General features: G+C 42.1%; 1 protein-coding gene across 1 annotated transcript; it reads right to left on the bottom strand.

The window, feature by feature from the left end:
* Positions 1–293: 293 nt before the first annotated feature.
* Positions 294–5,359, bottom strand: LOC102548129 (acylcarnitine hydrolase-like). Its single transcript, XM_008772554.3, has 9 exons — positions 5,229–5,359; positions 4,881–5,139; positions 3,935–4,033; positions 3,522–3,662; positions 3,334–3,414; positions 2,968–3,112; positions 2,337–2,474; positions 891–963; positions 294–480 (listed from the first exon to the last, which is right to left on the bottom strand). Exons 1-9 carry the CDS (start codon positions 5,357–5,359, stop codon positions 294–296), a joined length of 1,254 nt encoding a protein of 417 aa, XP_008770776.1.
* Positions 5,360–12,559: the final 7,200 nt, after the last annotated feature.

The following is a 12,559-nucleotide window of genomic DNA, read 5'->3' as shown; positions in this document are numbered from 1 at the left end:
GGAGAGGAAGAAGGGAGCCTGGTCCCAGTGGAATGTGAAAGAAGACTGGGACACTTAAGAGATCACGCATCTATACAATCATGGGACATTTATTGAGTAGGTCTCATAAAAAAGGGCCCCAACATGTTGAGTAATGAATGACACACAAACAGTTTATAGTACATGTTGGTCAAATGGACAACTTAGAGGTTGGGGATGATTATGTTATTGTTAAAGTCTAACAAAGATTCTCAATGGGCTTTAGGCTGACCCCATGTATCCTCAATCCTACACAACATTTCTCTCACAGGACACTATAGCTCTTTGTGGTTTTCCTGGGACCCCTTCAGCTCCTGGATCTTCTGAGGCAGAGTCTTGGTCCAGAAAAGATGCCTTCTAGCCTTCAGCGCTCGGCCCACAGCAGGCTGGGTGTCCAGCTGCAGATACTGCTCATCATGGTCCAACACAGGCCAGTAGGGTAAACCCCTGCTGTTGGGGTTCCTGTGGATATGCCACCCATCAAAGAAGGATGAGGTCACTTCGGTGCAAAGCCTGATACATTGATCAGGGCAGTGAATTGATTCAGGGCAGTGAATCAATTAGGCCAAGTGTTGAGGGGTCTGATGGGGCATGTGTCACCTACTAGTGCCTGTTTCATGTGGGGCAAGACTACCTGACCAGTTTTGTGTCTTCGTCTCAGAAGGAAAATCTAAAGAATAGTACCATAGCACCTGCCAGGTCACTGTATTCTGACCAATATCCAGTGTTTACAATATATCTAAGTGTGCCCTGGGGTGAGGAGGACTCTATCATGTGATTAATTTTCCATGCATGTTAATGAGGTCATTGATCAAATGGAGCCATAGAAGGGACCCAACACTGAGAAGGCTGGGGGAGGGGAGTGCTCTCACCCCTGTCGTGCAAAGTTGGTCCAGTACTTCATCATTCTCCTGCTCAGCAGCTTTTCCTCTGCAGTGAGGTCAACTGGAACCAATGGGAAGACAAAAGTCCAGGTCCCAGCCACCTGATGCAGCTGTATGCTTAATGCTCCACAATCTCCATTCTTTTTTTTTTAAATTTTTTTCTTTATTAACTTGAGTATTTCTTTTTTACATTTCGATTGTTATTCCCTTTCCCAGTTTCTGGGCCAACATCCCCCTAACCCCTCCCCCCTTCTATATGGGTGTTCCCCTCCCCAGCCTCCCCCCATTACCGCCCTCCCCCCAACAATCATGTTCACTGGGGGTTCAGTCTTAGCAGGACCCAGGGCTTCCCCTTCCACTGGTGCTCTTACTAGGCTATTCATTGCTACCTATGAGGTCAGAATCCAGGGTCAGTCCATGTATAGTCTTTAGGTAGTGGCTTAGTCCCTGGAAGCTCTGGTTGCTTGGCATTGTTGTTCATATGGGGTCTCGAGCCCCTTCAAGCTCTTCCAGTTCTTTCTCTGATCCCTTCAATGGGGGTCCTGTTCTCAGTTCAGTGGTTTGCTGCTGGCATTCGCCTATGTATTTGCTGTATTCTGGGTGTGTTTCTCAGGAGAGATCTACATCCGGATCCTGTCGGCCTGCATTTCTTTGCTTCATCCATCTTATCTACACAATCTCCATTCTTACTGCAGCCTGACTCTGAATTCTAGGTCTCTTTCCCTTCCCCCTTTACCACCCAGGATTCAAGAGTCACTCACACTTCTAATTGAATGTTCATCCATGTTAATTTCTGTGACAGTGTGTTCTCATTCCCTCTAGCATAAGTATGGTGCCCTGAATGTTTTGATCTCCACAGGCACACATATACATATTTTTATGCTTGGTCCCAGTTAGTGGAACTGTTTGGGAAGAATTAGAAGGTGTGGCCTTACTGAAAGAGGTGAGTCATTGGAAGTTGGCTTTGAGGTTTAAAAAGTCCACTTTATTCCAGTTCTCTCTCTCTCTCTCTCTCTCTCTCTCTCTCTCTCTCTCTTTCTGCTTTGTGCTTATAGATCAGGATGTAAGCTTTTAGCCATTGCCCCAGTGTCCTACCTGCCTGTATGCTGCCATTACTCTATCCATGATAACCATGAAATCTAACTATCCATTTGAAACTGAAAGTTCCAATACATTCTTTTTTCTATAAGTTGCCTTTGTAATAGTGTCTCATCACAGCAATAGAGAAGCAACTAATGTAATAATAGATTATACAATAGCAATAGATTGGAAAGGTTCAGATTCAAATCTGGGTGTGGCTTTTTAAGCTGGGAATCATACACTCTTGATCATGTTTTATCCAAGAGCTTGATTTTTTCAACTGGACTGGAAGCTCGGATACACTTAGGTACACCTGGAACCCTATTCAGCTAATAGAAAATAAGAATAACTCACATTTCATGCCCCAGAAGGAGTTCCCAAAGACAAAGGGAACCTCATCTCCATGGTCAGCTTTCACATGGGGTGGTCTGACATTTTTGAGGTAGTTGGCTTCAAGATGGAACTCATAAAAGTAGACAGAGGCATGGGCGCCTAGAGGTGAGGACACATGGTGACATGACATTCTCTTACCAGGAGCTTTCCTGCTTAATCCTTAGTGACAAAGTACTTTGGTATAAAGCTATTTAGTGTCACAATTGTCAAATGGGTGGTTATAGGCTGGAGCACTAGTTATGAGAAAGTGTTTGGCTAAACAGTGATCATGACCTTCCCAGCTGAGTAGTTTTGGCAAATCAATAGAGTAACAGAAACATGTTTGCTTATCTCTACCTGGATAAGATGTTGCTCTCATGGTTGGGGATTTAGCTCAGTGGTAGAGCACTTGCCTAGCAAGCGCAAGGCCCTGGGTTCGGTCCCCAGCTCTGAAAAAGAAAAAGATGTCGCTCTCTTACATTAGAAGGAAGAGCTACTGATGTATTTCTTGGTCCTTGGATGTCTGGTACCAGAACCATGACCCAGACATGGGACAGGACCTGGACACTACAGAGTTCTTCTAGGACCCATGGCCCTGAGCTCCCCATTACACTCTGAAAATGTGCTACTTGGAGTGCAGGGATAATGAACATGAAGTCTCCCATCATCTCTCTGAACTGTGCTTGGAGGGTCTGGGCATCCTCAATGTCCCCAATGTACTCTTCCATCAGCAGGTCACTACACTCAGGAGGCAGCATCTACACCAAGATCAGGAAGAATGAGGTTAGACAGGTTCTTGTTTTCACAGGCAGCAGCCTTAGTGTCAAGAATGTGTTTGGGGATGAGATAGGATATGGGGGGAAAGGTGTAAGTTCTTGCGGGAGCCCATCCATAACCACACATACACAAACCTTTGTTTCTAGGCATGCTATCTATATAGAGGTCCTTTCTTTTGGAGGTAGTACTCAAGGTGTCTCACCATCTGTGTTGTTATATTATTCAGAACAGCCTGCAGGTTCTCTCTGGTTATTTCCTTTATAGTCTGATCAGAGCCCACAATCTGGGCGACAGAGGGCAGTTTTAGTGTAAGGTATGAGGGCTATGGATCAATCTTCCACTGCCCAACATGAGTCTTGGAACTTCTAGAGAATTGGAACTGTGCCTCACCATGGGGAAAAGCCAACCGTATTCATCATTGTTGACACCAATGATGCTGGGGACGGGGTGAAAGTCCACAGGAGTCAACAACTGTTGGGGATGATTGGGTAGGAACTCTCCATCCACCACAGCAGGGATCATCGTGAAGACCTGAGGAACATCCAAGGTCAGTGATGAAGGTCAAATTTATATATAGTCTGTTATCTACTGAGAAAACTTAATCATTACCCCTTTTCTTTGTCTGAGGATGCTTCTCCACCCCAGGCAGAAAATCTACATATATTAGGATATCTTGGTGTTCATCATACACACAAGATTAAAAGGGTATCAAACCATGGAGCAGAGGTAATTTATTTAGAGTAGTAGGGACTGACTCCCATGTCCTGTAGACCAGGACCTTCAAGACACATAATTCCTCCAACCTTATTAATAGCCAGAATTTCCTCTTCACTTTTGTTTCTTAGACATTGCACCAGGGTCTCTGAGTCCATAGCCTCACAACCAGATAAGGTGGCCACTGTCTGTAAAGGGACCAGGCAGGAGTTGATTCATCTTAGTAGGCAAGGAGAAGAGTTTTCCTAATTCCAATTAGATGCCACTGTGTCCAAGTATCTTTGGGCTGTGAAGATTGGAGTAAGTATGAAATTCCCATTTTCTTGTTCCTCAGATGTGACAGCCAGAGGGGTCATTCTACCTAAGCATGTTTAAAAATAAGCTCTCTCTCTCTCTCTCTCTCTCTCTCTCTCTCTCTTTTTCTCTCCCTCTCCCCCTACCTTCTCCCCTCTCTCTCTGTGTGTGTCCACAAGTGTGTGTGTATTCATGTGTGACTTTGGAAGTACCTGTACCATGGTTTGTGAACAAAGATTAGAGGACACCATTTGGTTGCTACTTCTCACCTTCTACATTGTTTGATAAATGGTTCTTTATTAGTTCTCTCCTGCCTACAAGAATCTAACTTGCTTATGACCTTCCAGGGATTTTTCAGGTCTCTGCCTCCTATCTTACCATTGGAAGACTAGGATTACAACTTGTTACCACATGCAGCTTTGTGAGTTTTCTGGGGGATCTGAGCCCAGATCCTTATGCTTGTACACAAGGCAAGTGCTTTTATCTATTGAGCCATATCTTTAGCTCATGCATGCTTGTTTTTGACGGATAGTGGAAGCCACAAGGTACTTATAGACGCTTCTTACACTCATCCTGTATAAATCAGAGAGAAATGGATTCTAACCCTTGAGTCTCCCAGAAAGTACTAGAAAGAAGCTATTTCCCATGTTCTTTGTTTCTCCCACTGAGTAGTCTTCCAGAGTATCAGAGGGTAAGAGCTGAAACTGTAGGGTCATTGATTGGATGACTGAGGTAACTCACTATGTAGACCACCTCAGGGGTGTTGGAGATAAGGCCAGGCAGCAGGGCCACCCCACTCTCCATGATGGCACCATGGAAGAGTCCCTGGGACATGGGAGACACAATGTGTGAAGACACACTTGTGCCACCTGCTGACCCGCCAAAAATGGTGACACGGTCAGGGTTGCCTCCAAAGTTGGCAATGTTCTGCTGGACCCAGTGTAGGACAGCCACTTGGACCAGGTATCCCCAGTTGCCTCTGGCTTGCTCATCTCCAGAGCTGAGAAATGGCAGGGAAATAAAGAATTATAGGGCATTCTTATTTCTGTTCATCCACTACTGTACAGCACAGGCCAGCCCCAGGCTCACCTGAAGAAGCCAAGGATACCCAGGTGGTACTGGATATTGATCACCACCACATCTTCAATGGCTGCCAACATGGATCCATCACGAATGGAAGCCATGCTCATAACCAGTGCACCACCATGGATCCATGTCATCACCTGTGGAAATCATGACAAAAGCTAGGAGGTTCCTAACCAGCTCTAGCTCCACCTGGAGTGCCTCCTACTTTACCTAATGTGTTGTCTCCATGTCCCTAGGCACACAGATAAAACTTCCTTAGGATGTCCTCACCTGGGCCACAGACAGAGCCCTAGCACCATTGGTATACTTTCTAGTCTCTGCTCTCTCAGAACCCAAGCCTTCATTAATGGCTCTAAATCTGGAGCAATGACAACACTGCTCTCAGAATCCTCTGAAATGAAATAAATAGGGATGTTTTCATCAGCATTTCTTCTGATTATTAATAAAAAAATCATTGGCACATAGCTGGTTATGTGATGTATGTCTTTAATACCAGAACCCTGGGACCAGGCAGCCTGCCTATGCACTTTCTCCACTTCTCTACCCCAGATCCAATTTTCAGGGTTGCCTCTAGAGCTGCAACAGAACATTAACTGCAGTTTCTTCTCCTCTGTCTTCATCTCCTATGGGTTTCTCAGACCATCCCCCATGGCCTTCCCTCCCCACCTCATACCCAGGTCCCATTCCCCAAATCAGGGGCAACCACCCCCAGCTCAACCACCAGCAAAGCCTACCAGATGACCAGGTAGGCTGCCCATAGACTTTTGTTTTCTCTGTTCCCCTAGACCTAATTCTCAGAGTCACCCCTAGTAGTGCAACAGGTCATCTCCCCTGGCCTCCCCTTCACCAAGCCACCAGCAAGAATTCCCTGTGAACACACCAGCCAAGCATGTCAGTAAAACAGTAAGCACCCAGACACACACTCTCTGAAAATCCAGGGGCAAGGGCAGAAACCAAGGAAAATAAAGCCCAACAAACAAAAACAAATCCAGAAATCAGTACCTAGACCTATAATCACTCCAAAACCAGATGCCTAGACATCAGCATAACAACACAATATGGGCCATACAATATAGGGCAATATGTCTCCAGTAGAGCCCAGCTATCCTTCCACAGCAGGTCCTGAATATTCCAACATAGCTGAAACACATAAAAGACCTTGAAACCAACTTATGAAGAAGATAGAGGTTCTTAAAGAGTAAATGGATAAGTTTCCTTAATGAAATCCAGGAAAACAGAAACAAACAATTGGAGGAGATGAGTAAATCTTTAAGAAAGCCAAGAAGAAACAAACAGTTGCAGGAAAGAAAAGAAAATGTTTAAGACCTGACAATGGAAATAGATGCAATAAAGAAAACACAAACTGGGAGAATCCTGGAAAGGAAAAATGTAGGAATGCAAACAAGAACTATAGAGGTAAGGTTCAACAACAGAATATAAGAAATGGAAGAGAGAATCTCAGGAGTTAAAGGCACAGTGAAAGAAATGGATACAACAGTCAAGGAAAATGTTAAATCTAAAAAAAATTAATGACAGGAAACATTCAGGAAATCTGGGACACTGTGAAAAGACCAAATTTAAGAACAATAGAAGGCAAGATTCCCAGTGCAAAGACCCAGAAATATTTTCGACAAACAGATAAAAAAGTTTCCTAATTTAAAGAAGAAGAAGATGCTTCTAAAAGTACAGGTAGCATACAGAACATCAAATAGATTAGACCAGAAAAGAAAGTCTGCTTGCCACATTCTTCATACAGAACACAAAGGAAACATACAGAACAAAGAAGCGATATAAAAAGCAGCAAGGAAAAGATGCCAAACAACATATAAAGTGAGAAGTATTAGCATTACACCTGACTTTTCATTGGAGACTTTAAAAACCAGAAGTGTCTGGACAGATGTTCACCAGACTCTAAGAGACCACAGATGCCAGCCCATATTACTATACCCAGCAAAACTTTCAATCACCAGAGATAAAGAAAGAAAGATATTCCATGATAAAGTAAAATTTAAACAATATCTTTCTAAAATTCAGCCCTACAGAAGATACTAGAAGAAAAAAATTCCAACCCAAGGATGTTAACTTGCATCCATGAAAACACAGGACATAATTTCATAGCAGCAAAACCAGAGGAAGAGGCCCCGCCCGGACCTGAAGGGACCGATCAACAGCTCTCTGCACCCAAATCCCTTGGAAGGGAGAGCTAAAACTTCAGAGGGGCAGACACACCTGGGAGGCCAGAGAGACTACACTCTGCCCACATTTCTGACTCCAGAGGAAAACACCTAGCACCATCTGGGACCCCGATGCATGGGGGATCCGGGAAAAGGCAGCACAGGCCCTCCTGGTTGCTGCCCTCATGGAGAGCTCAAAAGCAGCCCCAGCACAAGCAACTTGAGCCGCAGGACCACAGGTAAGACCAATTTTTCTGCTCCAAGCGACCTGCCTGGTGGACTCAGGGCACAGTCCCACAGGAATAGCTGAAGACCAGTAGGCAGGAAAGACTACACGTCCGAAAGCAGAACACTCTGTTCTCACAACTGGCTGAAAGAAAACAGGAAAACATGTCTACAGCACTCCTGACACATAGGCCTATAGGAAGGTCTAGCCACTGTCAGAAATAGCAGAACAAGGTAACACCAGAGACAACCTGATGGCGAGGCAAGTGCAGGAATCCAAGCAACAGAAACCAAGACTACATGGCATCATCGGAGCCCAATTCTGCCACCAAAGCAAACACTGAATATCCAAACAAACCAGAAAAGCAAGATCTAGATTTAAAATCACATTTGATCATGGTGCTGGAGGACTTCAAGAAAGACATGAAAAACTCCCTTAGAGAATCGCAGGAAAACATAAATAAACAAGTAGAAGCCTATAGAGAGGAATCACAAAAATCCCTGAAATAATTCCAGGAAAACACAATCAAACAGGTGAAGGAATTAAAAATGGAAATAGAAGCAATAAAAAAAGCACAAAGGAAGACAACCCTGGATATAGAAAACCAAAGGAAGAGACAAGGAGCCGTAGATACAAGCATCACCAACAGAATACAAGAGATAGAAGAGAGAATCTCAGGAGCAGAAGATTCCATAGAAATCATTGACACAACGGTCAAAGATAATGTAAAATGGAAAAAGCTACTGGTCCAAAGCATACAGGAAATCCAGGACTCAATGAGAAGATCAAACCTAAGGATAATAGGTATAGAAGAGATTGAAGACTCACAGCTCAAAGGACCAGTAAATATCTTCAACAAAATCATAGAAGAAAACTTCCCTAACCTAAAGAAAGAGATGTCCATAAACATACCAGAAGCCTACAGAACTCCACATAGATTGGACCAGGAAAGAAACTCCTCCCGTCACATAATAGTCAAAACACCAAATGCACAAAATAAAGAAAGAATATTAAAAGCAGTAAGGGAAAAAGGTCAAGTAACATATAAAGGCAGACCTATCAGAATCACACCAGACTTCTCACTAGAGACTATGAAAGCCAGAAGATCCTGGACAGATGTCATACAGACCCTAAGAGAACACAAATGCCAGCCCAGATTACTGTATCCAGCAAAACTCTCAATTAACATAGATGGAAAAACCAAGATATTCCATGACAAAACCAAGCTTACACAATATCTTTCTACAAATCCAGCCCTACAAAGGATAATAAATGGTAAAGCCCAACATAAGGAGGCAAGCTACACCCTAGAAAAAGGAAGAAACTAATCGTCTTGCAAGAAAACAAAGAGAAGAAAAGCACACAAACATAATCTCACATACAAACACGAATATAACAGGAAGCAACAATCACTATTCCTTAATATCTCTCAACATCAATGGACTCAACTACCCAATAAAAAGACATAGATTAGCAAACTGGATACGCAACGAGGACCCTGCATTCTGCTGCCTACAGGAAACACACCTCAGAGACAAAGACAGACACTACCTCAGAATGAAAGGCTGGAAAACAACTTTCCAAGCAAATGGTCTGAAGAATCAAGGTGGAGTAGCCATTCTGATATCGAATAAAATTGATTTTCCACCCAAAGTCATCAAAAAAGATAAGGAAGGACACTTCATATTCATCAAAGGAAAAATCCAAAAAGGTGAACTCTCAATCATAAATATCTATGCTCCAAATACAAGGGCACCTACATACATAAAAGAAACCTTACTAAAGCTCAAAACACACATTGCACCTCACACAATAATAGTAGGAGATTTCAACACCCCACTCTCATCAATGGACAGATCATGGAAACAGAAATTAAACAGAGGCATAGACAGACTAAGAGACGTCATGAACCAAATGGACTCAACTGATACTTATAGAACATTCTATCCTAAAACAAAAGGATAAACAGATACAGAAAGATAGAAATAATCCCATGTGTCCTATCAGACCACAACGGGCTAAAACTGGTGTTCAATAACAATAAGGGAAGAATGCCCACATATACATGGAAGTTGAACAATGTTCTACTCAATGATAACCTGGTCAAGGAAGAAATAAAGAAAGAAATTAAAGACTTCTTAGAATTTAATGAAAATGAAGGTACAACATACCCAAACTTAAGGGACACAATGAAAGTTGTGCTAAGAGGAAAACTCATAGCTCTGAGTGCCTGCAGAAAGAAACAGGAGAGAGCATATATCAGCAGCTTGACAGCATACCTAAAAGCTCTAGAACAAAAAGAAGCAAATACACCCAGGAGGAGTAGAAGGCAGGAAATAATCAAACTCAGAGCTGAAATCAACCAAGTAGAAACAAAAAGGACCATAGAAAGAATCAACAGAACCAAAAGTTGGTTCTTTGAGTAAATCAACAAGATAGACCCTTAGCCAGACTAACGAGAGGACACAGAGAGTGTGTCCAAATTAACAAAATCAGAAACGAAAAGGAAGACATAACTATAGAATCAGAGGAAATTCAAAAAATCATCAGATCCTACTACAAAAGACTATATTCAACAAAACTTGAAAATCTGTAGGAAATGGACAATTACCACGACAGATACCAGGTACCGAAGTTAAATCAGGAACAGATAAACCATTTAAACAACCCCATAACTCCTAACGAAATAGAAGCAGTCATTAAAAGTATCTCAACGAAAAAGAGCACAGGTCCAGATGGGTTCAGTGCAGAATTCTATCAGACCTTCACAGAAGACCTCATACCAATACTATCCAAACTATTCCACAAAATTGAAACAGATGGAGCACTAGTGAATTCCTTCTATGAAGCCACAATTACTCTTATACCTAACCCACACGAAGACCCAACAAAGAAAGAGAACTTCAGATCAATTTTCCTTATGAATATCGATGCAAAAATACTCAATAAAATTCTAGCAAACCGAATCCAAGAGCACATCAAAACAATCATCCACCATGATCAAGTAGGCTTCATCCCAGGCATGCAGGGATGGTTTAATATACGGAAAACCATCAACATAATCCATTATATAAACAAACCGAAAGAACAAAACCACATGATCATTTCATTAGATGCTGAGAAAGCATTGGTCAAAATTCAACACCCCTTCATGATAAAAGTCCTGGAAAGAATAGGAATTTAAGGCCCATACCTAAACATAATAAAAGCCATATACAGCAAACCAGTAGCTAACATTAAACTAAATGGAGAGAAACTTGAAGCAATCCCACTAAAATCAGGGACTAGACAAGGCTGCTCACTCTCTCCCTACTTATTCAATATAGTTCTTGAAGTTCTAGCCAGAACAATCAGACAACAAAAGGAGATCAAAAGGATAAAGATAGGAAAAGAAGAAGTCAAAACATCACTATTTGCAGATGATATGATAGTATATTTAAGTGATCCCAAAAGTTCTACCAGAGAACTACTAAACCTGATAAACACCTTCAGCAAAGTGGCTGGGTATAAAATTAACTCAAATAGCCTCCGTCTACACAAAAGAGAAACAAGCAGAAAGAAATTAGGGAAACGACACCCTTCATAATAGTCCCAAATAATAAAAAATCCTTCAGTGTGAATTTAACCAAGCAAGTGAAAGATCTGTATGATAAGAACTTCAAGCCTCTGAAGAAAGAAATTAAAGAAGACTTCAGAAGATGGAAAGATCTCCCATGCTCATGGATTGGCAGGATTAATATAGTAAAAATGGCCATTTTACCAAAAGTGACCTACAGATTCAATGCAATCCCCATCAAAATACTAATCCAATTCTTCAAAGAGTTAGACAGAACAATTTGCAAATTCATCTGGAATAACAAAAAACCCAGGATAGCTAAAACTATCCTAAAAAATAAAGGGACTTCTGGGGGAATCACTATCCCTGAACTCAAGCAGTATTACAGAGCAATAGTGATAAAAACTCTGTGGAATTGGTACAGAGACAGACAGATAGACCAGTGGAATAGAATTGAAGACCTAGAAATGAACCCACACACCCATGGTCAATTGTTTTTTGACAAACGAGCCAAAACCATCCAATGGAAAAAAGATAGCATTTTCAGCAAATGTTGCTGGTTCAATTGGAGGTCAGTATGTAGAAGAATGCATATCGATCCATGCTTATCACCCTGTACAAAGCTTAAGTCCAAGTGGATCAAGGACCTCCACATCAAACCAGATACACTCAAACTAATAGAAGAGCAAGTGGGGAAGCATCTTAAACACATGGGCACTGGAGAAAATTTCCCTAACATAACACCAATGGCTTATGCTCTAAGATCAAGAATCAACAATTGGGATCTCATAAAACTGCAAAGCTTCTGTAAGGCAACAGACACTGTTGTTTGGACAAAACCACAACCAACAGATTGGGAAAAGATCTTTACCAATCCTACAACAGATAGAGGGCTTATATACAAAATATACAAAGAACTCAAGAAGTTAGACTGCAGGGAGACAAATAACCCTATTAAAAATGGGGTTCAGAGCTAAACGAAGAATTCACAGCTGAGGGATGCTGAATGGCTGAGAAACATCTAAAGAAATGTTCAACATCTTTATTCATAAGGGAAATGCAAATCAAAACAACCCTGAGATTTCACCTCACACCAGTGAGAATGGCTAAGATCAAAAACTTAGGTGACAGCAGATGCTGGCGAGGATGTGGAGAAAGAGGAACACTCCTCTATTGTTGGTAGGATTGCAAACTGGTACAACCATTCTGGAAATCAGTCTGGAGATTTCTCAGGAGATTGGACATTGAACTACTTGAGGACGAAGCTATACCTCTCTTGGGCATATACACAAAAGATACCCCAACATATAACAAGGACACATGCTCCCCTATGTTCTTAGCAGCCTTATTTATAATAGCCAGAAGCTGGAAAGAGCCC

Source organism: Rattus norvegicus, chromosome 19 (assembly GCF_036323735.1).
Source record: "Rattus norvegicus strain BN/NHsdMcwi chromosome 19, GRCr8, whole genome shotgun sequence".
Classification (NCBI taxonomy): domain Eukaryota; kingdom Metazoa; phylum Chordata; class Mammalia; order Rodentia; family Muridae; genus Rattus; species Rattus norvegicus.
The sequence above is the reverse complement of the archived record's forward strand: the minus strand, read 5'-3'. Positions and strand labels throughout refer to the sequence as shown.